Source organism: Erythrolamprus reginae, chromosome 9 (genome assembly GCF_031021105.1).
Source record: "Erythrolamprus reginae isolate rEryReg1 chromosome 9, rEryReg1.hap1, whole genome shotgun sequence".
NCBI lineage: Eukaryota > Metazoa > Chordata > Lepidosauria > Squamata > Dipsadidae > Erythrolamprus > Erythrolamprus reginae.
This window is the reverse complement of record NC_091958.1, coordinates 25,561,946-25,589,719: the sequence shown is the minus strand read 5'-3', so window position 1 is coordinate 25,589,719 and position 27,774 is coordinate 25,561,946. Positions and strand designations below refer to the sequence as shown.

General features: G+C 42.0%; 1 protein-coding gene across 10 annotated transcripts in view; it reads left to right on the top strand.

Moving 5' to 3' along the window:
- Nucleotides 1-27,439, top strand: part of CNOT1 (CCR4-NOT transcription complex subunit 1) — a 103,112-nt gene extending 75,673 nt beyond the window's left edge. For 5 of the 10 annotated variants that reach the window (XM_070760591.1, XM_070760590.1, XM_070760593.1 and 2 more), the window contains exons 36-49: nucleotides 235-377; nucleotides 5,261-5,369; nucleotides 5,460-5,629; nucleotides 7,684-7,936; nucleotides 10,971-11,219; nucleotides 11,605-11,768; nucleotides 14,302-14,419; nucleotides 17,559-17,660; nucleotides 18,862-19,035; nucleotides 23,340-23,489; nucleotides 23,858-24,038; nucleotides 25,788-25,920; nucleotides 26,202-26,336; nucleotides 26,415-27,439. In XM_070760591.1, coding sequence (XP_070616692.1) covers nucleotides 235-377; nucleotides 5,261-5,369; nucleotides 5,460-5,629; nucleotides 7,684-7,936; nucleotides 10,971-11,219; nucleotides 11,605-11,768; nucleotides 14,302-14,419; nucleotides 17,559-17,660; nucleotides 18,862-19,035; nucleotides 23,340-23,489; nucleotides 23,858-24,038; nucleotides 25,788-25,920; nucleotides 26,202-26,336; nucleotides 26,415-26,493 — 2,160 coding nt within the window. In that variant the 3' untranslated portion in view covers nucleotides 26,494-27,439. The remainder of the gene's footprint in view (nucleotides 1-234; nucleotides 378-5,260; nucleotides 5,370-5,459; nucleotides 5,630-7,683; nucleotides 7,937-10,970; nucleotides 11,220-11,604; nucleotides 11,769-14,301; nucleotides 14,420-17,558; nucleotides 17,661-18,861; nucleotides 19,036-23,339; nucleotides 23,490-23,857; nucleotides 24,039-25,787; nucleotides 25,921-26,201; nucleotides 26,337-26,414) is intronic. The other 5 variants (XM_070760596.1, XM_070760595.1, XM_070760597.1 and 2 more) reach the window with 3 other exon arrangements.
- Nucleotides 27,440-27,774: the final 335 nt, after the last annotated feature.

Sequence of the window (27,774 nt, the reverse complement as noted above, 5' to 3'; positions counted from 1 at the left end):
CAGAGGGAAGGCTCTCTAATATACAATTATATATTGTATCATTGTATCAAAATGTTGTAAGCCGCCCCGAGTCCACGGAGAGGGTCGGCATATAGGTCCAATTAATTAAATAAATAAAATAAAAAGAAGTGAATTGTTAACTATTTCATTATATTCTTAAAAGATATAAAATCCAGTCTGAAGAGAGAACGAGGCCAGAAAATCCTTTAAGAAATACTTTCTTCTTCTTGACAGGCGGTTGAAGGATTATTAGATGCCACCAGCGGTGCAGATGCCGACCTCCTTCTCCGGTACCGCGAATGTCATTTGCTTGTATTAAAAGCCCTGCAAGATGGCCGTGCCTATGGATCTCCCTGGTGTAACAAGCAGATAACAAGGTCAGTCATCATCATGACATGGGGATGGGGGAGCTCTGAAAGACCATCACATGGTTTTTACATCATAACTTTCCCAGGAACAAAACAAATGTAGAAGAAAAATGTATCAGGATTAGGATTCATGCACCTTCAAAATACTTAATCTTGCTATAAAATAAATGCATAAAGCTGAAAAGTGTTGTTTGAATATGGCATAAAAGTCAGAAGGTCCTTCTGTGTTGAATTTACAAAACATGGAGCAAAGTTGTTATATGCTGTGTACTGTAGAATAAGTGTTCAAAATGTTTGAAGCTCCTATTCCATTATTGGCCCAAAGGAAGCTTAGTTGTTTTTTTGCTCCTACATGCAAAAGTAAGAATATATTAAGGCCCTTACAGGAGCAGCTCTGGCACAGCTGGTTAAGACACCGATTAAGAGGGGAGAATATTCTAGATTTAGTTTTTACAAATGGGAATTGGGTTTCAGAGGTTAAGGTGGGAGAAAATTTAGGTTTGATGTAAAAACTGATTGTGAGCAATGCTATACTACAACCAAAGTATTGGATTTCAGAAAAATAAATTTCAATAAAATGGGGAAATATTTAAATAATGAATTAAAGGAGAGGGATAAAACAGCAGGAACGAGCAGAGTGGACTGTACTAAAAAAGGCCATTTTAAAAACCACTGGACTGTATGTAAGGCAAATAACTAAAGGTAAAAGGAAGAAGAAACCACTATGGTTTAGCAATCATGTAGTGCTATAGTCAATGAAAAAAATCTGCCTATAGGAGGTATAAAGAGTCTGGAAGTATAGCTGACAGAGTGGTATATAAAATGAGTCAGAAGGAGGTGAAACAGATAATATATGCTGCTTAGTAGTAGTAGTAGTAGTAGTAGTAGTAGTAGTAGTAGTAGTAGTAGTAATAATAATAATAATAATAATAATGCCTCAAAAGAGGAAGAAATTGCCAAATCTGTAAAGAAGGGGGATAAAACTTCCTTCAGATATATTTGTGATAGGAAGAAGAAAAACTGCAGCATCACAAAGCTTTGTACTGGGGATAATGAGCCAGGGTGGCGCAGCAGGTAGAGTGCTGTACTGCAGGCCACTAAAGCTGACTATAGATCTGTAGGTCAGCGGTTCAAATCTCATCAATGGCTCAAGGTTGACTCAACCTTCCATCCTTCCGAGGTGGGTAAAACGAGGACCCGAATTGTGGGGGCATTATGTTGGCTCTGTCAAAAAGTGCTATTGCTAAGATGTTTTAAGCTGCCCTGAGTCTAAGGAGAAGGGTGGCATAAAAATCAAATAAATAAAACATAAATAATACATACATTGATGGGAATAAGGAGGTCGCTGACCATTTGAATAGCTACTTCTGTTCAGCTTTCTCAGAAGGCAGCTTACAATTTAATACTATGGGTGGATATAGCATTGTTTCCAGCTGTAGGGATTCAGCTCCAGTGATCTCAGAGGAACTTGAACGATTAAAGATAAATAAGGCAATGGGTCCAGATGGCATCCACCTTAAAGAACTCAGATCTGTGATTGCTATCCCCCTGACTGATTTGTTTAACCAATCCCTTTTAACAGGAAATGTTCCTGATGAGTGGAGAATGGCCAATGTTGTGCCTATCCATAAGAAGGGTACAGGCCAGTTAGCTTGGCATCAGTTGTAGTTAAAATGATGGAGACTCTACTCAAAAAGAGGATAACTCAGCACTTAAAAACCAATAACTTATTGGACCCAAACCAGCATGGCTTTACTGAGGGAAAATCATGCCAGATTAATCTCATTGATTTCTTTGACTGTCATAAAAGTGTTGAATGAAGGTGGTGCCGTGGATATTGCCTATCTGGGCTTAGCAAAGCATTTGATACAGTTCCACATAAAGAGCTGATAGATAAGTTAATGAAGATTGGACTTAATCCCTGGATAGTTCAGTAGATTTGCAGCTGGCTGAAGTGTAGATATCAGAGCGTTATTGTTAATGGCGAGTATTCTGAGCAGAGCCCGGTTACAAGCGGTGTGCCACAAGGGTCTGTTCTGGGTCCTATTCTTTTTAATATGTTTGTGAGTGACATGGGGGAAGGTTTGGTAGGGAAGGTTTCCAACAGTCTCAAAATAGGTAAACAGTGCAGTCAGGCGGTAGGGAAAGCAAGTAGAATGCTTGGCTGCATAGCTAGAGGTAAAACTAGCTAGAGGTATAACATAGCTAGAGAAAGCAAAATTAAAGCTACAGGCTTGCTTTGACTGCACAAACTGGAATATTTTTAAAGACACCTCTGCAGACCTAGATGAACTCACAGATACTGTAACATCATATGTCAGCTTCTGTGAAGACCTATGTGTACCAACCAGGAACTTGCAAATATACCGTAACAATAAACCTTGGTTCACAGCCAAACTCAAGCAGTTATGTCATTCCAAAGAGGAAGCCTACAGAAAAGGTGATAGAATGCTGTACAATCAGGCCAGAAATATATTAACAAGGGAGATCAGAGCAGCAAAAAGGAACTACTCTGAAAAACTAAAGAATCAATTCTCAACAAATGAACCAGCAAACATGTGGAAAACTCTCAAAAACATCACCAGCTACAGCAAACCACCTTCCCAAGCTGAAGGAGATCAGCAATTGGCAGATGACCTGAATGTGTTCTACTGCAGGTTTGAAAAGAAACCACAACCACTTATCTGCACAACTTCCACCCCAAACACACCAACAACAACCAAATCTTCTACAACTGAACCCATCCCATTGGGTTTACAACTCCTAGTGATCACAGAAAAGGAAGTGAAAGATCTATTTCACAGACAGAAGCCTGGAAAAGCACCAGGCCCAGACAAGATAACTCCTGCTTGCTTAAAAGTCTGTGCTGACCAATTGGATAATACATACATTGATCGGAATAAGGAGGTTGCTGACCATCTTCACCCAAATCTTCAACAAATCATTAGAATTGTGCTATGTTCCTTCCTGCTTCAAACGCTCTACTATCGTCCCAGTGCCGAAGAAGCCCTCCATCAAGGAACTGAATGACTACAGACCAGTTGCTCTTATGAAAAGCTTTGAAAGTCTAGTGATGTTCCACTTGAAAACCATCACGGATCCACTGTTAGACCCCCTGCAGGAAGCAGCAGGTGAAGCTAGGAAAAATCACATCAGATACATGTACAATTAGCACAGGTGCCTCCCAAGGCTGTGTACTCTCATCACTTCTCTCTATACACTAATGACTGCATCTCAAACGATCCATCTGTTAAACTACTGAAGTTTGCAGACGATACAACAGTGATCGGACTCATTAGAGACAATGATGAATCCACATACAGACGGGAGGTTGAACAACTATCCTTGTAGTATGACCAGAACAATCTAGAACTGAACACACCTAAAACCATAGAGATGGTGGTAGACTTTAGGAGAAACCCTTCCACCTCTCACAATACTAGACAACACAGTATCAACAGTAGAGACCTTCAAATTTCTAGGTTCTATCATATCTCAAGACCTAAAATGATCACCTAACATGAAAATCATCATAAAAAAAGAACAAAGAATGTTCTTTCTACGCCAGCCCAGGAAGCTCAAACTGCCCAAGGAGCTGCTGATCTAGTTCTACAGATCTGCACCTCTATAACTGTTTGGTTTGGTGCTGCAACCCAACAGGACCGACACAGATTCAGAGGATAATCTGAAGAAAAGAACTGCAGAAAGAACAATTGCTGCCAACCTGCCTTCCATTGAAGACCTGTACACTGCACGAGTCAAAAAGAGGGCGGGGAAAATATTTACTGACCCCTTGCATTCTGGACACAAACTGTTTCAACTCCTACCCTCAAAACGTCGCTACAGAGCACTGCACACCAAGACAACTAGACACAAGAAGAGTTTTTTCCCGAACACCATCACTCTACTAAACAAATAATTCCCTCAACAGTGTCAAACTTTTTACTAAATCTGCACTTCTATTTCTACTAGTTTTTCTCATCATTCCTATCATCCTTTTCCTCCCACTTAGGACTGTATGACTGTAACTTGTTGCTTGTATCCTAAGATTTTTATTAATATTGATTGTTTCTTCATTGTTTATTTGACCCCTGTGACAATCATTATGTGTTGTACCCTATGATTCTTGACAAATGTATCTTTTTCTTTTATGTACGCTGAGAGCATATGCACCAAGACAAATTCCTTGTGTGTCCAACCACACTTGGCCAATAAAATTCTATTCTATTCTATTCTAACAAGCAGGAAGAGGGAGACTGTGATCCCGCTGTAGAGAGTGCTGGTGAGACCACATTTGGAATACTGTGTTCAGTTCTGGAGACCTCACCTACAAAAAGATATTGATAAAATTGAATGGGTCCAAAGATGGACACCTGTCTGCAAGGAGTATAAATCCTTCCATTCCCCACCATCCAGTCAGAGCTGAAGAAGCTTCTTGGATGAGAAGTGAAACATCTTCAAAGAAAAACCAGAAAGTTCAGTTGCCTATTGAAAAAAGCACCTTTGGGACAACCATCACCTGGATGCCTGAGAATCTCCATAGACATTTAGTTGCTTAGAGTTGCTTCTGTTTTTAATTTCCTCTAAATCCTTCCTGTGAAATCACAACAAATGACATTACTTTGAAAGTTATTGCTGTGCAGCAGGTAAAGCTTGTGGTGGTTTTATTATTACCCTGAATGGTTTTGTTTTAGCTGTTTTCTGTCCTTTGTGGACGGCTCAGCTAGAACTGATTTGCTACAACTTCCTGCTGAGCTCCTTGCCACAAGCCAAGACATGACCTGTGTCTGTTTAAGCTAAAGAGATGTGAAGCAGAGATTAATCAATCTTTACTTGCTATGAGTTAGAAAAGAAAACTAAATTAACATGAGAAAGTGTCAATACTTTTCCAGATGTCTGATTGAGTGTCGAGATGAATATAAATACAACGTAGAAGCAGTGGAGCTCCTGATTCGTAACCATCTAGTTAACATGCAACAGTACGACCTTCACCTGGCTCAGGTGAGTTGTTGACATTGGCTTTTATGAAGGCAATATAGATGCTCTGCAGTGGAAATGGCTCATTCTTTTTGGCATCTATACTCTTTACAGTCCATGGAGAACGGCTTGAACTACATGGCAGTGGCGTTTGCAATGCAGCTGGTGAAGATCCTGCTAGTGGATGAGAGAAGTGTGGCTCACATGACAGAAGCAGATTTGTTCCACACCATCGAAACTCTGATGAGGATAAATGCTCACTCCAGAGGAAATGCTCCAGAAGGGTAATGCTCAGACGCCAGACGAGCCTGATGGTTGTTTGCAGAAAAAACAGCTTCTCTGTCATTCCCACCCAAGTCCTTCCTGAGACAGGAGTGACAGAGAATGTTATCCTATCCAATCTGGAATCTGTTTAGGTTCACTGTATTGTCCACAATACTTAATACAAGTAATCATCCCCTTACAATACTTCATTTAGTAACCATTCAATGTTAAAATGGCACTGAAAAAAGTGACTTATGACTATTTCCCGCACTTATAACCATTGCCATCTCCATAATTATGTGATCAAAATTCAGATGCCAGACAACTGGTCCATGTTTATGACAGTTGCATTGTCCTGTGATCACTTTTTGTGATCTTCTGACAAGCAAAATCGGTGGGGAAGCCAGATTTCCTAACAACTGTGTTACTACGTTAATAAATGTCTTTCTCAGCAACAGAATTTTGGGCTCATTTGTGGTCATAATTTGAGGATTCCCTGTTTATTATCATTCATGCATTTAAGTAGTTAATTTGTCAATTTATTTTGAAAGAAAAATCAAAGGATAATACAGATAGTCCTTGAGTTACAACAATTTGCTCAGCAATGGTTCCAGCAACGTCACTCCCCAAAGTATTTAAGACACAGTCCCGAAGTTGTGAATGTTGCAACACCACAGCAGTTGTTCATCCTTACAACTCACTACAGAGACACTGCAACGTTGCCCCTGGCTCTCCCCCCTCCCAAAAAACCAGGGGCCTAACAGGCACTGGCCCAGCGAGGCAGCTGGTCTCCATCTCCTCAGGGATCACTCCCTCTTTCACTTTTGAAGATCTGCAGGGTGAGGGCCATATGGTGGGAAATCTGCCGCCTTCTCTGATGCTGGTGAAGCTGTTGCAAAAGGCTTTTTGCACAGAGTGGTGTGAGATCACTTCTGCAAAGGCTTCCATCCCCTTTGCAAAAGCTTTTGGCGCCGAGGATGGAGTCCTGCAAGAGCTTGAGATCATGCCCCCGAAGGCTTCCATTCTCCACACCAAAAGCTTTTGCAAAGGGGGCAAAGGCCTGAAGTGGTCTTGCAAACTCACCAAGGCTTTCTGGCACTCTAAAAGCGGATGGAGCATTCTGCACAGGCAGCCTCGGTGAGTCAGCCAAGCTGAGTGGGGGGCACACATGCCCCACTCTGCCCCTGTTCTTACCACTCCGCTTTTGGAGCATTGGGAGCAAGCAAGGAAACCACACTGCCATGCAAACCCTGTGGCAGAAAGGCTGGAGAGCAGACAGCTCACCTGACGAGAAAGAGAGAGCAGCCTGTTCTGAAACTCCTTGAGAGGTTAGTGATTGATTGATAATGGGATGGGCAATTGTAAGCTAAACATGAGCTAATCCTTGGAGGTTGTTATTATTTTTTATTATTATTCATTCGACTTCTATGCCACCCAATCCCGTAGGACTCCGGGCGGCTTAAAACAATGCAAAAACAATACAATAGTACAATAATAAAAAGAAGTTGAACATCAATAGTAGATTTAAAATCCCATTATAACCCTAACAAACCCATTATAAAAACCCTAAAACCAACCTAACAGACATACATACCAGTCAAACATAATTCGGGCATGTCAGATGTTAAAGTTCAAGGCCCCCAGGCCTGTTGGCAAAGCAGTTTTTTGAAAGGCCGGTAGAGGGGGAGCAGTGCGAATATCGGGGTGAGGTGGGGGAATTGGTTCCATAGAGCCGGGGCAGCAACAGAAAAGGCCCTTTCGCCTGCTCTCCTGCCAGGCTTCATTGTTTAGTTGACAGGACCTGGACAAGACCGATTCTGTGCGATCTAATACGCTTTTGGGAGGTATGTGGCAGGAGATAGTCTCATAAATAGTCAGGCCCTAAGCCACGTAGGGCTTTATAGTGATAACCAACCCCTTGAATTGTGACCAGAGATTAATTGGTAGCCAGTGCAGCATATGGAGTGTTGGTGTTATATAGGCGTACCGAGTGAGATGCAAGTGTTAAAATAATGTATGCTATGAATGGGCTGTAGTTGTACAGAAGCTGACAATACCATTTTGATATTTGCAGGTTGCCACAGTTGATGGAAGTGGTACGATCCAACTATGAAGCCATGATTGACCGTGCTCATGGCGGACCCAACTTTATGATGCATTCTGGGATCTCTCAAGCTTCAGAATATGATGATCCTCCAGGCCTGAGAGAGAAGGCAGAGTATCTCTTGAGGGAGTGGGTGAATCTTTACCATTCTGCAGCTGCTGGCCGGGACAGCACCAAAGCCTTCTCTGCATTTGTTGGCCAGGTAGAACATGGGGAAAGAGAGGTGCTTTTTTTTTCAACAAAATTATGACATAATGATTATGGAATAGTTGTGTATTTGTTCTGTCGCATTGTACTGATGAGATCATAACAAAAACTATTAAATTAAAATTAAATCATTACATTAAATTAATCAGTACAGTTAACTTGTCTGTTGTCCACCATGTATTTAATCCTTTTCCCATTCTGGCACATTAGAGTTGTATATGCAGCTGGCCTTGTAGTGCACTTTGTAGTGGTTTCAGCAACCAAATGACAGCGAACCACACTATGGAAAAGTGTTAAATAAATATTGTCAATATGGATAGACGTAATCATGGTTTCAATTGGGAAACTGTGACCTAGCCAAGTCCAAAAACATTAAGGAATTTCTGGAAGCCTAGCACTCTGACAAATTAGCCGTCAATAGACATGTGGACATAAACAATATTTATAGACTATGCAAAAGATACAATCAACAAGCCAAAAAGGGAACAAAAAGACCAAAACATTTCCCATCATTAATCAGCATCCAGATGAGCATAGAGTAACTCCAAGGTTAAAATTAGACAACAATCAAATAAACAATAAATCAAGGAACTTCCAAACAGATCAACAGTAAACAGCCCCACCAAAGAACCTCTACACCCCCATCAATACTGACAAGGTCAACCACTAGAACATCAACTGAGATGCTTATTTACTTAGATACTTGCTATAGCAAATCCCACTCCTTACTAGCACTGGTGATGTGACTTAGTTTGGGCAACGAAATGTCTGAAAGAAAATAACCAAGCTCAGAGAATGATTAGGGGCCTGGAGGTTAAAACATGTGAAGAGCGGTTGCAGGAAGTTGGTATGTCTAGTTTAATAAAAAGAAGGAATAGGGGAGACATGATAATAGTATTCCAATATCTCAGAGGTTGCCACAAGGAAGAGAGAGTCAAACTATTCTCCAAAGCACCTGAGGGTGGAAGCAATGGGTGGAAACCAAACAAAGAGAGAAGCAACTTAGAAGAAATTTCTTGACAGTTAGAATGATTAATCCGTGGAACAGCTTGCCTCCAGAAGTCCTGAATGTTCCAACACTGGACGTTTTTAAGAAGATGTTGGATATAACCATTTGTCTGAAGGTAGTGTAGGATTTCCTGCCTAAGCAGGGGGTTGGACTAGAAGACCTTCAAGATCCCTTCCCACTCTGTTGTTGTTGTGATGGTTGTACTTGTTAGAATACCAAGAATCCTTGATAGTAATTGTGAAATTCACATTATTGTTGGATGAAACAAATCACTTAGACAATACATTTAATATCCACTGCTTCAGATTGCTCTTCAAATCCACCTTTGTCAGTTCATGCTCATCTGTTACCTGTTGGCTCAGAGTCCTTCCCCGCAGAGGGGGGCTTGTTTGCATTGTTCACAGTTGGACTAGAGATAACGGAATAAACTGAACATTTAAGTTAAAAATTGAGAAAGGAGCTAACAGTGTTTTTTTAAAAAAACTTCAGGGATACAAAGAAAGCAAAAACCCGTCTCAAATTTCTATACTGACTGACCCTGAATGTTTTGGGTTTTTTGAAAAAAATTGCTCCAGTACAGATTGTTTTTATAACATGTTTACATGAAATTCACCATGAACCCTCCAAATAATCAGATTGTATTTTGAAAGATTACATCTTCAAAGAATAACACTCTGAGATAAATATTAATAATTCAGCCAATAAAAGACTATTTCTTAGTGGAAATCATGGCTTCTTTTTGTAAAGCTTATGAACTCTGCAGGTTTCACCTGCTGGCATTGATAAGTATCACACATTGCTAGCATTTCCTGAAGTTAATATTTTGTGTGATATGGTGAAACAAAATTAAGTTCTATATTTAGCTGGTCTGAAAATGTATTTGAATATGAATGTTTTATTAGTGAGTCCACTCTTTCTACAATGCACATATCCCAGGTATGCTATGAGGAAGATGTCTTACAGTATGCATCAGTTTAAGAATGAAATTACATGTATTTCTGTTGTCTTAGCTTTATAACTGCAGGATATTTAGACTTCATAGCTAGCCACATAAATTGAATTCCCTTTGCTCATTTATGTTTAACTGCTACTGTTATATATAAATACAGTGGTATCTCTACTTAAGAACTTAATTTGTTCTGTGACCAGGTTCTTAAGTAGAAAAGTTTGTAAGTAGAAGCAAATTTTCCCAGAAGAATCAATGTAAAAGCAAATAATGTGTGCAAACCCATTAAGAAAGAAATAAAAGTTCAGAATTTGGGTGGGAGGAGGACGAGGAAGAAGAGGAGGATGACAGTCGCTGCCGAAGGAAGAAGGTGAGGTGAGGGGAATGCTCCTTTGACCGAAAGGCAGCTGCTGCTGCTACCTGCTTCCTCTTCCTTCCCATGCTGAAGGGCTCCCCTCTTCTCTTGCTCACTCGCTTTGTAGCCAGCGCCTTTCCTTCACTGTTTGGCTGAAGCCGAGTTGATCCGGCTGGGGCGAAGCGCTCCCTTTTGCCTTTCCGTGCCCAGATGCTCCAGGAGGCAACCTCGTGCCGGGTGTATGGGAGGCAGCACCAGGAAAGTCACCACAGCAAAGTGATTTATTCCCTCTCCATGCGCCCAGAGAAAGGAAAATGCTTCGTTTGCTCTGGACTGCCAAAGCCTCCTTAAGCGCCACCAAACGGCTCCTCTGGCAGCCCAGAAAAGCCTGTGATAGCTGGGATTAAAGGGGGAATGACAGGAAACTGACCGGGCTTTCGTGCTGCTCTCAAATTTCCTGGGAAATTCTTTCGGGCTCGGGTTCTTAAGTAGAAAATGGTTCTTGAGAAGAGGCAAAAAAAATCTTGAACACCCGGTTCTTATCTAGAAAATTTCTTAAGTAGAGGCATTCTTAGGTAGAGGTACCACTGTAATATTATATTTGCATTCAGTTTGCAATGTCTGTTAGATTTAATCCATCAGCCCATTACTCTCACTGCCTTCCAACAGTGTAGAACATCAATACTTGTTTGTATTAAATATGTTTTGTTAAATATGAATTCATTGCCACCCCCAAACAGATGCATCAACAAGGAATCCTGAAAACTGATGACTTGATAACAAGATTTTTCCGTCTTTGCACTGAAATGTGTGTTGAAATCAGCTACCGTGCTCAAGCTGAGCAGCAGCATAACCCTGCTGCCAACCCCACTATGATCCGTGCCAAGTGCTATCACAACCTGGATGCCTTTGTGCGCCTTATTGCACTGTTGGTGAAGCACTCTGGAGAGGCTACCAACACAGTCACAAAAATAAACCTGCTTAATAAGGTTAGTGGTGTCCTTATTTTTCCCAGATGATAGTGTGGAGCTGTAAATAATTGACATTACTTACCTATTGAGAAATTCAGTATTTCTGACCCTCAGTCTGTGGAATACTGGCATTTCTGTATGGATTGCTATTAGATACTTAGATATTTATTAATATGAGATGATTTTTTGCTCTCTTTTAAATAAAGGAAAAATAAAAGAAGAGATAAGTACTTAGTCACTTGGCCATAAACATCGATAACCAAAATACTTCCTCAAATAAAATATTTTTAACATTAAAAAATAAAATATTCCATAAACTGTCACTTATAAAGGGTTTTCTCTAATTCTACCTTTCAAAGTAATTTATCACATGCTGAGTCAATTCATTCCTTTGCGTTTACAGGTTCTTGGGATAGTGGTGGGAGTCCTTTTGCAGGATCATGATGTTCGTCAGAGTGAATTTCAGCAACTTCCCTACCACCGCATTTTCATCATGTTACTCTTAGAATTAAATGCTCCTGAACATGTCTTGGAAACTATCAACTTTCAGACTCTCACAGCTTTCTGGTATGTGTAGAAGAGCCCCGGAAAACAGTATGTCACAATAAGCCAGAGAAACAGAGCTGTCTCTTTTATAAGCAGGGGAGATGGTGGGCAGAGGTGACCAAATGCTCCTTTTGTGCTTATTGACTTACTGTCCTTCAGTAATAAGGATCCATTACTCAAACCAGTCTCTATTAACCAAATTGAAATCAGATGGAAAGGCATGAGCATTTGTGGAAATATTTCTTTAGAAAAAGGTCTCTGGACAGTCTGTTTGTAAGTAGAAGCAATTTTTCCCATAGGAATCAATATAAAAGCAAATAATGTGTGCAAAACCATTAGAAAAGAAATAAAAGCTCGGAATTTGGGTGGGAGGAGGAAGAAGAGGAGGAGGACAGTCGCTGCCCAGAGCGAAGGGAGTGTTTATTTTCTCTGGGCACTGGCAGCAGTTTATTCCCTCTCCAAGCGCCCAGAGAAAGGAAAACACTCCATTCGCTCTGGGCTGCCAAAGCCTCCTTAAGCGCCACCGAAAGGCTCCTCTAGCAGCCCAGAAACCCCAAAATGGCCGGAATTAAAGGGGGAATGGCAGGAAACTGGCTGGGCCTTCGTGCCGTTCTCATATTTCCTGGGAAATTTTTCTGGGCTCGGCTTCTTTAATAGAAAATGGTTCTTGAGAAGAGGCAAAAAAATCTTGAACACCCGGTTCTTATCTAGAAAAGTTCTTAAGTAAGAGACATTCTTAAGTTGAGGTACCTCTGTACAGTGGTACCTCATCTTACGAACGCCTCTTCTAATGAACTTTTCAAGATACGAACCCGGTGTTTAAGATTTTTTTGCCTCTTCTTCCGAACTATTTTCACCTTACGAACCCAAGCCGCTGCTGCTGGGATGAAGGGGTTTCTTTTTTTCACCTTTTTTGAAGAAAGAAAAGGGAGGTGCGGCTTGGAGGGGGAAAAGACTGCATTTAAATAACTAGGAGAACAGCGTGTTTGCAGGCACTGAAAGAGTGTCTCTTGAAGAAAGAAAAGGGAGGGGCGGCTTGGAGGGGGAAAAGACTCTATTTAAATAACTAGGAGAACAGCGTGTTTGCAGGCACTGAAAGGGTGTCTTTTGAAGAAAGAAAAGGGAGGGGCGGCTTGGAGGGGGAAAAGACTCCATTTAAATAACTAGGAGAACAGCGTGTTTGCAGGCACTGAAAGGGTGTCTTTTGAAGAAGGAAAAGGGAGGGGCGGCTTGGAGGGGGGAAAGACTCCATTTAAATAACTAGGAGAACAGCGTATTTGCAGGCACTGAAAGAGTGTCTTTTGAAGAAAGAAAAGGGAGGGGCGGCTTGGAGGGGGAAAAGACTGCATTTAAATAACTAGAACAGCGTGTTTGCAGGCACTGAAAGGGTGTCTTTTGAAGAAAGAAAAGGGAGGGGCGCCCCCTTGCCTTTCTTCCTTCCCACTCACCCTTTAGCCTAGCCTTTCTTCTTCCACCCGCCCCCTTTAGCTGCTCCTCCATGCCGTCTGTTCGCCTCCCTTCTAAAGTTTGGGATTTTCCTGAAGGATTTGCAGGCATTATTTGCTTTTACATTGATTCCTATGGGAAAAATTGTTTCATATTACGAACTTTTCACCTTACGAACCTCCTTCTGGAACCAATTAAGTTCGTATCATGAGGTACCACTGTATATGGAAAGCAAGTCTGGTTAGTATATTAGAGATCGTTTGATGGACCTAGCAATTGAATTGATGTTGCGATACAGGTAGTCCTCAATTTACAACCAAAGTTGGGACCAAATTTCTTGTTGCTAAGCAAGGCATTATTAAATGACTCATGTCTGATTTTATGATTTTTTTGCCACAGTTGTTGAGTGAATCTCATCATTAAGGGAAACCAAGTGGCCCTTTTGACTTTGTTGGAAAATAGCTGGGAAGGTCGCAAATGGCAATCCCGTGTGCCTGGGATGCTGCAACCATTGTAAAGATAGGCAGGTTGTCAAGTGCCTGAATTTTGATCATTTCACTCTGGAGATACTTCAGTGGTCATAAATACAAGAACCAGTCTTAAGTCCCTTTTTATCAGTGCCTTTGTCACTTTGAACAGTCACGAAACCATCAGGTTGTAAGTTGAGGATTACCTTTAAATGCACTTTTATTATGAGCTTGCCTCTTAAATAAGAGATAGTAGATTTAATTGCTTTTGAGTCAACTTCATTTCTTAGAGAATGACTTACTATGCTTTTAAAGAAAGTACTATCTATTTTAATAATCTATATGTTGTGATCTGATAATACTGAGATAATTTGGACCATAAGAATAACTTTTTAAAATACTTTTTTCCAGAGACTATGAAAATTGATTTCTGAAATTTCTGGTTTTCTCTTTTCAACTAATTATATTTACATTTATATTTTCATGGCTATAATATGATATAAAATTGGTTTTTTTAATTTTTTAGAAAAAGTTATTTATATCATAGTTACCATTTATTACTGTTATTGATGATGTTCTCTGATTATAATGCAGGTTTTTAATTGGTTAATATCCCACTTACCACTGTATTTTTATTTTAGCAATACCTTTCACATCCTGCGACCTACAAAAGCTCCAGGTTTTGTTTACGCTTGGTTAGAACTGATCTCCCATCGGATATTTATTGCAAGGATGCTGGCACATACACCACAGCAGAAGGTGTGGCTGTAGTTTATCTTCTCTTACTATGAAACTTCAACAGAGTATCAAAATGTATCTTGGTTGTAGATTGGGGTTATATGGCTGTATGATGTTTAATACAATGTACTTCCTATCTTTCCATAGGGCAGGGATCTCTAACTTTGGGAACTTTGTGGACCATTGGGTTTTTTTAAAAAAAAGACTGGGCAGTCACTTGTCTGAAAATGGTATAGATTATCTGCTTGAGCAGGAGGCTGGACTAGAATACCTCCAAGGCCCCTCCTACTTCTATTCTGGCTGTTTGATTGAAGGACTATAAGCCGTAGAGATAGATGCACGAGGGATGCCTGTAACCCTTTATATAATTAAATGTATACACTGCCCATCTCACCTAGAGGCAACTCTTTAAGTGGCTAACAACCAAGTAAAATAAAACATTAAAATATTTAAATAATAAACATTAACATTAAAATTGATTTAAAATTAATGAAGATGGCAAAGGGCCCCCAAGAACTGACCACACGGTTGAATTTTCTGCCAGCTGTAGCTTCTGAGTACTCTCCAAGGGTAGCCCCATGTAGAGTGGGTTGCGATCGTTAAACGTGCAATAACAAATCCCTATGCCTAGAGGAACTAGATTCCTAATCCAGGACAGGATATAAATTGCACAAAGGTTTCCTACTCACAACTGCTATCTGCTCTAAACCATTGCCAGGCTTTTGCTATGCAAGAGTGCCACAAGCACTTAACACGCAGGAAGAGGGAGATTATGATCCCGCTATATAGAGTGCTGGTGAGACCACATTTGGAATACTGTGTTCAGTTCTGGAGACCTCACCGACAAAAAGATATTGACAAAATTGAATGAGTCCAAAGACGGGCTACAAGAATGGTGGAAGGTCTTAAGCATAAAACGTATCAGGAAAGACTTAATGAACTCAATCTGTAGTCTGGAGGACAGAAGGAAAAGGGGGGACATGATCGAAACATTTAAATATATTAAAGGGTTAAATAAGGTCCAGGAGGGAACTGTTTTTTACAGGAAAGTGAACACAAGAACAAGGGGACACAATCTGAAGTTAGTTGGGGGAAAGATCAAAAGCAACATGAGAAAATATTATTTTACTGAAAGAGTAGTAGATCCTTGGAACAAACTTCCAGCAGACGTGGTAGATAAATCCACAGTAACTGAATTTAAACATGCCTGGGATAAACATATATCCATCCTAAGATAAAATACAGAAAATAGTATAAGGGCAGACTAGATGGACCAGGAGGTCTTTTTCTGCCGTCAGACTTCTATGTTTCTATGTAACACAGCTATGGGGGAAAAGGTTTGAAGACTACAGAATCCATTTTTATCTATTGACCTCAATATCATGCTGTCAGTTTCAAATTTTTAGAAAGGTTCTAGGAGTTCCCATGTTCTTTCCCAGCACAATTCAAGTGCAACATTGGAGAAATTAGTGGTCAAATGGTCACAACCTTTGCACTGAACAAGATAGAATGGATAAAGTCTGCATGTTAACCTCCCCCAACCAGATGCTGGGAATCGGCATCTTTTAAGATCAGGGCCATCAGCATTTTCTCCCAGTCCTCCTTAATTTGAGATTATTAGGGTTCCAGGTTGGTGTTCTTTAGTTAGATTACGGAATGCAGCCTCCTTTTGCACTCAGCGTAGGCTTCATAAGAAGCCATTTTGCTTTGAAATTAGAAAATTGTGCTTTGGAAGCTGCTTTGGTTCTATCCTTAGTTCGATTTGTACTGACACCTGATCCTGAAGTGGGAATTAGCAAAGGATCAGGAATTGTGAAAAGAGTTTGCAATATACTGTAGCAAGATTTTTTATCATCCAATAGAGGACGATCCTAATATTTCTGAGCTCATCCTTGGGAGCACTTATCCAGTTATCAGATATACATGACAAAGCAACACATCCTCCCTCATTGGAGAAAGTGTTTCAGGAGACGATTACCAAATTGTCCAGTTTTTCTAGATAGAGATGAAATGTTTCTCTAATACATGATACTGTTAGTCTCCATCAGAACATCATAGCCTCAGCCATGCTTTGCTAACCCCTAACTTGTGGGTCTTTTGACCATACTAAAGTACTACCGAACTTTGGTCTCTCGGCCATGCCATTTGCCTGGAGTTTTTCTGTGATAACAATAACAGCTTGCTGTGAAGACTAATGATGCCTTGGATAGGGTTAAAAAATTACAGGCTTTAGTCTATAAATGGATTCTTCAATACTTTTCCATTCCTACCTATGGCCTGGAAGTCATGCAGGCCATGCTGCTCCGAGTTCATTGGTGTCATCATCTAGCCCAGCACAACAAAAGCTGGGTGTGTGGTTCACCTTTTCCACAGCAACTCTACTTCTGCTGTTCAGTGATTGGTTGATCACCAAAAACCTGGTGAAGAACATCTCACTGGAATATAATGGAAAACTTTGAATGTCAGGCACCCCTTCATCTAGGCTTTCCTCCTATCCTGTTTTGGGTCACCATTTTCTGTTGTCATTAAAGCAGCTGGTTGTGTCAGCCTCAGGATTGCCGTGGCCCATGTTTTGCATGCAGGGTGGAATGGGGTCTGTGTAAGGGGGGGGGAGACATATATGGATAAATGCATAAATGATCCCCAAATAACCTAGCGGCAGGCAAGTTCTTGTTAGTGATTAAATCAATAGGAAATGTAATTGAGATCTAATCTTTAATATTCGGTCAGTTTACTCAAGTCTTGAATTTAGATACAGCCATTGAAGTAGACTGTCTGGTATCCTTTATTGTAGCTCTTTGGGCAAGTTTGACATAATTTTTTTTAATATCATATTATTGTACTTCTGTTGTTGATTGCTTTATTATTTTATCTTTACTTTTTTAAAAACATTTTTTTTCCATTTTATTGTTGTAAGCTGCCCAGAGTAGCACCATGACAAAATGGGCAGCAAATAAACTTTAACATTTATTAAAGCAATCAATCAATCCAGGAAAGCCAATTCATTGTTCCATGTCCCTCCAATGTATGCTTTTATATTGGTTTCTGGGACCTTGAAGATCTTTAGAATGGTCCTAACTCCAAATCGTTGGAGATGGGAAGTGTTGGAAACATACTAGCAAAAATGACATTGCTCTCATTCCTTTCTTTCTCTTTCTAGGGTTGGCCCATGTATGCACAACTCTTGATTGACCTGTTTAAATATTTGGCTCCTTTCCTGAGAAATGTGGAACTTGCCAAGCCTATGCAAATTTTGTACAAGGTAAATTAGGAGATAATTTGAGGAGGGGAAAAAGGGAAATTAGAACAAAGCAGAAGAAAGTAGAATGACTAGTTAATTCCTGTAACTGAAGCGATTAACAGAATGTTTTTCCTTACAGTTTCCCATGTAAGGATTGCTGTATTACTGCTTAATGTTGTTTAAAACACATTCTTAAACCTATCTGAAACCAAGGAGTTTTAATATGCATATAATCTGAGTGCTCATTAATGCCACTTCTAACAAAATTAGTTCATTACAGAAAATTCACCTCTAGGATTTTTCCATTATGTACAGTCCGTATCTTTTGACTTTCAGTTTGCAAAAATTATGAACAACTCACTCCTAGAGGTGCATGCCTCATTTATCAGCCAGAAGACTCTAATCCAGGAAGCCCCCACTGGCCCTTGCACAATGTCTGCCCAACAACTTTAACATCGATTCCCAGTAGAAAGCCAGTGGAGTGCCAAACACCCAAGCATAGGACGACATATAATGACCCAAAAAATAAGGTGCCAGGCTTTGAACTACATCAGCAATGGACCATCTTGAATAGGATTTGCATCTCTCAGGGTGTCTGCTGGGTCTCTCTGTATAAATGGGGCCTGACTGCAAGCTCCCACATCAAACTGTACATCACATAATGACTGGGTGAAAGCTGAAGGCAATTACCAGCCCAGTGTCTGATTTTTTAAACATAAATTATGCTGCGTTCTAGTGGTTAGATGGCCTAGACCCGTGATGGCAAACATGGCACGTGTGCCACCTGTGGCTCGCGGAGCCATATTGAGGGCATCTTAATAACTATTCATATATCATACCTTCCCCCCCCCCCCCATGCGCTCTAGGATGCCACACCCGCTCTCCTTAACGGCCCAGATCTTCCAGAGTTATGCTAGAACATGCACACACACACTGAGAGGTGCTAGGTGTATCTTACCCTGACAGTATTTGTTTCCAGAGGGTAAGTCATCTGTGTACCAAATTTGGCTGAAATTGCTCAAGCCGTTCCAGAGTTATTTTGGAGCATACAACCATCTATACATATATAAGTAAACATATATTGCTGGTCCATGTATGACATGCCACATGCTAAAGAAATAACTGCAATTCTGCTATCCTGAATGTCTGTATGTTCTCTGTGTCTCACAATTTCTCTCATGATAGATAGGTAATTTTGTCCTCTTAATGTTCCTATTCATAGGGAACACTGCGTGTGTTACTGGTATTATTACACGATTTCCCAGAATTCCTTTGTGATTACCACTATGGATTTTGTGATGTGATACCTCCAAACTGTATTCAGCTAAGGAATCTGATTTTGAGTGCCTTTCCACGTAATATGAGGCTTCCTGACCCTTTCACTCCCAACCTTAAGGTAAGATACTTGGTACTTTCATTTTCTCCAGTGCGCTGCTAGCATGGGTAATATTCCAGTCTGATTGGTAGGGACTGAGTTTTAATTTATTCAAGGTTGAAGAGCGCCCTCTAGCCGCCTAGGAGGTCTGTTTTTAAAACTCAGTCATAGTGTAGGGATGTAATTTTCTTCTCTGCTACCAAACTACCTTTGTTGGACTCTCCTTATCAAGATAGACTTCATTTCAAACTAATACCATTTAAGGTAATTGTAATATTTGGATGTCTTAGTGTTGGTTGCCTGCCTGCTGGTAAAAACATCAATTTCTTGCTTGACTTGATTATAATCGGAGACCTAGCTCTCCATAAGCTTCTTCAAATGATTAACACCTCCCTGACGATTTGGATTCCCTGTCCTCAGCAGGCATTACTTCTTTCCTTTTGTTTGCCTACGCTTTCAATGGAGTTACTGACCATTTGAGTCCCTGTCCTCAGCGGACATTACTCACAATAGGAGCATTTATTGATGGCAATGGGAGGATCAGCTCCTCAGCTGCTTCGGGCTTACAAATTGGCAGCAAATTAGCATTTCAGGCAAAATGCTACTGTTTCAGAATGACTGGTTTTATTGCCTTCGTTTTAAACAGATCGGCTTATTTTTAGTTTTGGAAGGGCGGCCGGTCGCCATTTTTGGGGCACACGTCATCAGTTGCCAGGCAGCTGGGCAGATTCTGGCGAGCTCAGCGCAGCTGCAGTCACTGTTTCCAGGGTGATTAAGCCCTCGTGTGAGCGGTTCCAGCCTTGTTTGCAGCTTCTTCAAGCGGCTCTGGCTGTTCAATTAATCAGTAAGCGATCAGTAAGCTCCTGTTTTGGCGGTTTCAGTTTCCAGCCTTTCATTTGAGGTGAAACAATAGATCAAGCTCAAATAAGGAGCTTAGGGGTGATTCATCCTTCTCCCACCGGAGCAGTTATTCCTTTGTAAGGCTTTCTCAGAGCTCCTCCTGGTGGTTCCTCTGGCTTATATCAGATCCTCCTTTAATTCTCCATGGCTGATAACGCAGACCAACATACTGGAGAGGAAGTGACTTCTGCACCTAACCCCACTAAATCTAAACAGAAAAGTCATGCCACTAAAAGCAAGGGCAAGACCTCAACTTCTTCATCTTCAACAGTCCTTACAGAGGCAGAAAGAAGAATTAGAACCTTAGAAAAACAAATGGAGCAGGCCCCAAAATAAGCCTTCCTCCCAATTCAGTTGCCTTTAGCCCTAGCTCATCCTGCAATCCCTGATCCTACAGGGACAGTTACTGATCCGGACTGGTCCCCTGAACACCCAGAGGGGGCCCAGGCACCAGGCCCACCTGAATCTTTAGGTTCTCAGAGGATGCAAGGGGCCCTTCTCCCCCAGCCTCAGCTCCCAGAGACTGCAAAAGCTGCCCCCCCCGCACTCCCTTCACACCAACTACAGCAGGCCTTCACACTGGAGCAACAACTTTCACTACCCATTCAGGACTTGATTGCCAATGCTTATTCTCAAGGAATAGCAACTGGTATCCGGCAGCGTTCCCCCTTTCCCACTGACAAGACTGTGACCCAGGAAATGTGGCCCACTGCAGCAGTGGCCTATTCAGGCAGGGAATCTGAGTTGGGAGATCCTGTAGGTAAAGGTCTGCCAGAGGATGATTTCTCTGAGGATGAGGAGGCAATTGCAGAACCACCAGCTTATACTGGGCTCTTTTAAGCCAGCCTTATTTAGGACATTTTTGCACAAGGCTAAAGTAACTGCCAATTTGGGAACTGGGTCAAGTCTTCTGCTCCATCTGTTGGAATTGATCCAACTGCTGTCCTCAGATGTTATTTCTCCATCAAAAATATTCATAGATAACATCAAGCGAGCTTGGAGTCAACCAGCAGCAACTCAAGGGCTGTCTATTACAGAGCGTAAGTTCTATGGGTTTGGCCCGGAGGTAGAGGATCTGCAATAGTTTCCTCCTGTGGACCGACCGGTTGCCTGCCTGGTTTCTACGGCAGTCTTTCCAGGTGAGGTTGCAGAGGGTCTTAAGCTCGAGGACCGGAAGACAGAGCTACTGTTACGTAAGATACATCAGATGGTAGCGTGGGCTCTTTGGGCTTCCACTGTGGCTTCATTCTTTAACCGTAATGTGCTTCAGGGATATGCAGGCTTGTCTCGGTTCTGAGTATCCTAGGATCCGCCAGGACTTTAATAAGCTGTTACTGGCAGCAGAGTTCTCAGCAGATACAACTCTTAATCACTGTTCCCTCTAAGGTGTGCGGCCACATAGCCACGCACCCAGAAATGACCTGCCGCGTAGCGTTTTCCAACACTGTGCAGGAGCCAGGTGCCATTTCCCCCTGCCCGCCAGCTGCTCTCTCTCCTTGGCGGGGCCGCCAGTCTGCCATACCTTCAGGAGCTTCAGCTTCCATGTGGTCCCGGAAGGAAGAGGCCTAGGGAGCCCCACCCACCATCCCCTTGGTCTCCTGGCTGGAAGGAAGCCAGACAGACAGAGAGAGGTAGACTCGGCCGTAAGAGGGGACAGGGAAGGCAGGGAGGAAGGCAGGCAGGCACAGGGCTGCGGGGACCTGCTGGCCATCCGATCCCGGCGCAGAACCTCGTTCGGCAGGATTCGAGAGAGGAAGGAAGGGGAGGAAGGTCAACAGCCTTCCACCACCACCTGCCAGCCACCCGCAGGAGACCCGCCCATTGTCAGCCGGGGCTTTAAGGGGGGGGGGGAATCTCCAAGCATGCTTTGGATGCAAGGGACCCTTTACCATTCTGGACAAATGGCTGTGCAATCTCCTCTTGCAAAGACACCACAGTGCCAAGATCCCTCCCGGAAAAGAGAAAAGGCTCACTAGAGGGAGCAGAGGATAGAGGAAAACGGCATAAGAATCCAACTACTCTTCAGAGCCTCAGATTAGATCACTGGGTCAGCACCCCAAGATGAAGCGCAGTTGCTACAAGCCTCGAGATATGAGGAGCTCAGGGAGTCTGCACAGGGAAGGCTTTTGCCCTGAAAAGCAGGAATCCACCAGCGGTGGGGATTTGAGATGCCTGAAGGACCGAAGCAGCCGTCTTGCCATTTGGATAACCTGGTCAAGAAGCCATTGCTTTTGTATCCCAATGGGGGCATTGGAGACGTGATGAAAATATTCCTCTGGCTCTTTAAGCTTTCTCACAAATATAGAAGTAAACTATGAATGAAATATTGCTAAAGGAAAAGTTAACATCTCTTGGAGCTTGCGTATATATCTTACAGGTATTTCTTGACTTATAACTAAAATTTCCATTGCTAAGTAACAGAGTTGTTACATCTGGCAGTCTGGTTTCCCCATTGACTTTGCCTGTCGGAAGGTTGGAAAAAGGCATAACATGACCCTGGGATATGGTGACCATCATACGTATCATTTGTCAAGTGTCTGATTTTTGTCCATGTAACTATGGAAATGTTTGAACATGCTTGAACAGTTGTAAGTGTGAAAAATGATCATAAGTCAATTTTTCAGTGCTGTTGCAAGTTCAAACAATAACTGAATGGTTTATTATTTATTTATTTATTGGATTTCTGTGCCACCCCTTTCCAGGGACCCAGGGCAGCTCACAACATATAAAATCTACAATACAAAATATCTTAATCCAATTAACTAATTAAAAATATTTCTAAAAAAACCAAAATTATAAAAAACAATCATTCCATTCACTGCACATTCTCTCAACACATCCATTGGGCAGGGGGCAAAGATCTAATGGCCCCAGGCCTGGCGGCATAAGTGAGTCTTTAGACTCTTACGGAAGGCAAGGAGGGTGGGGGCCGTACGAATCTCTGGGGGGAGCAGATTCCAGAGGACTGGGGCCCCCACAGAGAAGGCTGTCCCCCTGGGCCCCGCCAAACGACATTGTCTGGTTGACGGAACCTGGAGAAGGCAGGTCTGTGGGACCTGACCGATCGCTGGGATTCATGCGGTCGAAGGTGGTCTTGGAGGTATTCTGGTCCCATGCCATGTAGGGCTTTATAGGTCATAACCAACACTTTGATTTGGGTCTGGAAACCAATTGGCAACCAATGCAGACCACGAAGTGTTGGAGAGATATGCAAGTGTGGGCAAACTTGTGACTGCTTGCGCGGCTGCATTTTGCACAATTTGTAGTTTCTGAACGCTTTTCAAAGGCAGCCCCATGAGGACCATCATGTTGAGGACCATTCAGTGATTTATGGAGACTACTGTAAATTTGCTTTGTGCTATTTAGAAAATATACTAACTGCAATCTTTTAGAGAGTGCTAAGATTGTTGGTGCATTCTTGACAGGTTGACATGCTGAGCGAGATCAATATTGCTCCACGGATCCTCACCAATTTTACTGGTGTGATGCCACCTCAGTTCAAGAAAGATTTGGATTCCTATCTCAAAACTCGTTCTCCGGTTACGTTCCTCTCTGACTTGCGCAGCAACTTGCAGGTGAGACCTTTGTTCAAGATCAAATTTATAGTGAGAGCAACCCTAGACATTTGCTCCCAGGACACAGGTGGATGTTTTATTAAGCAGGTATAATCCCTAAATGAGTCTATCACGCTTTACACACGCCCCTGCTGCCGTAGACATTTTTAAAAGCTAGCAAGATTTAGGTGTTACAGCAGGACATGCTTAATATGTTGTAGATATTGTTGCTTTTAAAATCTTGTATATTTAAGTTGTAGAGCTCTTGATTGGTGAGTGGTAGGAGAAGCGAAGAAACTGCTCACTCCCAGAATTTCATCAAACTTCACTCTTCCTTAGAAGTCTATTCCAGATGAATGATTCTCCTCCCTTTGACTTTGTTCCACCAGGTATCAAATGAGCCTGGCAATCGTTACAATATTCAGCTGATCAATGCGTTGGTGCTTTATGTTGGTACACAAGCAATTGCACACATCCATAATAAAGGCAGCACACCATCCATGAGCACCATCACTCATTCAGCCCACATGGACATCTTCCAGAACCTCGCTGTCGACCTGGACACAGAAGGTAAGCCCAGAAGCAGGAGGGGTGATTTTATGGGTCATGGGACCATTCTTTATACTTTCCAAACTAAGCCTCCAGAAATGATTTTTATTTAACTACAACTATTTCACAAGTAGAGTAAATGACAACTATTTAAGTTACGCTGGCCACAAGGAGGGTGATTGGTCTCATTCTGTGTGGGACTCGTGTAAATCCTGATGCGTGAGGATGTGGCATTATGCAATCCCCGTCCCTCTCATTTGAGAGGTTAAGAATAGAAAGGTGGGGCCGTAATTAGCATTCTAAAGAAAGAGAACTTTCATTGACAAATTAGGCTGCATTTGGCTTCCTTTTCATAATAATAATAATAATAATAATAATAATAATAATAATAATAATAATAATAATAATAATAATAATAATACCAGAATATCTCCAGGACCATCTTCTGCCGCACGAATCCCAGCGACCAGTTAGGTCCCACAGAGTTGGCCTTCTCCGGATCCTGTCGACGAAACAATGTTGTCTGGCGAGACCCAGGGGAAGAGCCTTCTCTGTGGTGGCCCCGACCCTCTGGAATCAACTCCCCCCGGAGATTAGGATTGCCCCCACCCTCTTTGCCTTTCGCAAACTCCTTAAAACCCACCTCTGTCGTCAGGCAGGGCCGTTTCTGTTTTATGTATGGTTTATATGAGATGTATGATTGCTTTTTATATTAAGGGTTTTTAAATTATTTTAATCAATTGGATTTGTACTGTTTTATTGTTGTGAGCCGCTCCGAGTCTTCGGAGAGGGGCAGTATACAAATCTAATAAATAAATAAATAAATAATTTATTTATTTATTAGACTTGTATGCCGCCCATCTCCGGGAACTCGGAGCGGCTCACAACAAAATATTTTGAAGGTGACCACCAGGGGTAATTCCAGATAGTGGGATCACCACATATCCCTTCTTCTAGTAATATGGAGGGACATTAAGTCTTCTGGAACAACCACAGCCTCAGGTGTTGCTCCCCTAGATTACATGTGAACTGCTTAGGTAAAAGGGCAAAACCCATGAAGGAAGGCTGGCAGCTCCTGCAGTGACCCAGCAGGATGCCATGGCCATAGGTACTAAACGCTACAGAGAGGCACCGTGACTAGTTTGAATCCTGATTGACAAGAATTCATGTAGTCTGTTTCTCCCAGGTCCCAGTCAATACCTATTGCCCACAGCAGGTGTGGCGATTATAAGTGTTGCAAAGTAACAGGACCTGGGGAAAGTAGCTTGTTTTAGGGGTCCTGGCTGAGAGAAGTTGATCCCTTGGGTAATCTGGCCCCCAGCCATGAAGGGCTTTAAAGGAGACAACCTGCACTTTGGAAGGCCTCCAGAAACAAAATAGTGGTGTGCATGTATCAAAATCCCAACACTCTTACTATCCATGCAGCCAGTGACGTGCTTGAGGCTGAAGAAACTCCCTCTGGCGGCTGATCTCTTTCCTGGAGAATTTGTTGACTTACCTTGCTCCCTGATGAGACAAGGGCAAAAGCAGGGACCCTCTGGACTACCTGCGGCACAACTGGACACCAGCATCCTTTGTCTTATAATCCCACACAAAATGTTTGTTGAGGGTGAGAAGAATGGCTGACTCATTTGAGTTGTGCGAACCTGGCCAATGTCCAGAGCCTCTTCCCAGCTTGCACAAAATATAGAGCACCCCATTTTGTGCACTTGGTGTTAGATGAAAGCAAACGTGTCTTTTCTGTCGTTTTCTCTTGGTGCTCCATTCCAGGTCGGTACCTCTTCCTGAATGCGATTGCCAATCAGTTGCGGTATCCGAACAGCCATACGCACTACTTCAGCTGCACCATGCTTTACTTGTTTGCAGAAGCCAATACAGAAGCTATTCAAGAGCAGATCACCAGGTACTGTTGAAGATATAAGACTCGACAGACAATCAGGGTTTTATTCCTCTGCAGGCCAAAGATTGCAAAAAATAAAAATAAAATCTCCTTAATCAGAAAGCCAGGTATACCTGTTAAATTTCAAGGGGAGAGCAAGCTCCAGATCTAAAATTAAGATGTTGACAATATAACTAGCTACCTTAGTAAGCTATTGCTGTTTTCCCTAAAAGGCTTTGTAATTGTTAACAGCTTTTGCCTTTCCTTTTTCATAATTTCATCTTGTGTGTGTTTTTTTTTTACAGGGTTTTGTTAGAACGACTGATTGTAAATAGGCCTCATCCCTGGGGCCTCTTAATCACCTTCATTGAATTGATTAAAAATCCAGCATTTAAATTCTGGAACCATGAGTTTGTTCACTGTGCTCCAGAAATTGAAAAGTAAGTAAATCTGAAACCTCGTGACTTTGGGAGATTAATCTATTTGTCTTGAAATTAAGCCCTTCCTCCTTGTTCCAGGCTGTTCCAGTCAGTGGCACAGTGTTGTATGGGGCAGAAGCAGGCACAGCAAGTAATGGAAGGAACCGGAGCCAGCTAGAAAAAAATGAACTTTGTGGGGACGGTGCCAGGCTGGAGCTCTCTATCAAGCTGACAGAAGAAAATGGGTGGGTCTGCCTAGACCATGGGGCTGCCTTCCCTCCTCCCCTTCCTGGGCTTAAACCACAGGTCTTTTGGCCAGAAATCTCCTCCTACGTGGGCATGTTACAAAGTTGATAACAAAGTTTCTCACTCTTGGCCAAAATTCAGAAGATACTGTGAATATAATTTTGAACTATTGTAAATACACAGAACAGAAATATTTGTTGGAACTTCGGATTGTGCATATTGTGTTTCAAGAGAGGCACCTAATGTGTGCCTGGCCAGCTTATAATAAAGTGGTGGCTGCTGATGCCAAGCCCTTGTCTGGGGCAGATCTTCTCATCTGACATTCCCGGACTCCCAAAGAGTATGAAAAAGCCAGTTTTAATATTATGTGACTTATTTTTCTTGGGGGTGGGACTTCTAAATCACAAAATTATTCAAAAACAAAAGATGCTCAGGATCCTATAGAATATTAAGGGGAAGTTAGGAGAGTGTTGGGACCCAGGATGTTGCTTTTTCCATACCAGACGCTGTCACTTGAGGCCGGTCAGTAGAGTCCGGCCTCCTTCGGCAGAGAGAAACCTCTAGCCCTTTGGAAAAGGGCTAATTCTTTTAGCAAAAGGAACGACCAGGCCTATAGATTTTCTTTCTTTACGCTTGTAAATTTGGGAGGGGGAGGATGTGAATCTGTTAACTGCTCCCCTGTGGCCACAGAGTTTGAGTTTGTAAAAAGAACAAAAAGGACCAATACAGCCCATTTTGTAAGGATTTGAATGTTTTGTAAATGTATTGGTCCATGTGTTGTATTTTGTAGCCTTTCTAGTTCTCTTGGGCTTTAGTTCTCCCACTTCTTGTATGTATGCCTTCTGCAGTTAAACATTAAAGTCATGACAAGCAGCAAATGTCTCTCGTTCTTTCCACACCTTCCTCATTACAGCTCATCAGAAATGCAAAACATTTTCATTTCATTTTTAAACTAACAGAAAAATAAACACAATTTTAAAAGGACTTCTTTTACATGAAGTCAGAATTGAACACCAGTCAAGGTTAATTCCAAAAAGATCACGATTTGCAATACAATACTTATGAAACTATGGGGAATGTGGTAAGTTGAACACAGAACATAGACTCTTACTGGAAAGGACCTTAGAAGTCTTTGGGACCCCTCCTCAAGCAGGAGACCCTGTACTCGTGATGGCAAACCTTTTTTTGCTTGCGTGCCAAAAGGACACAGTCA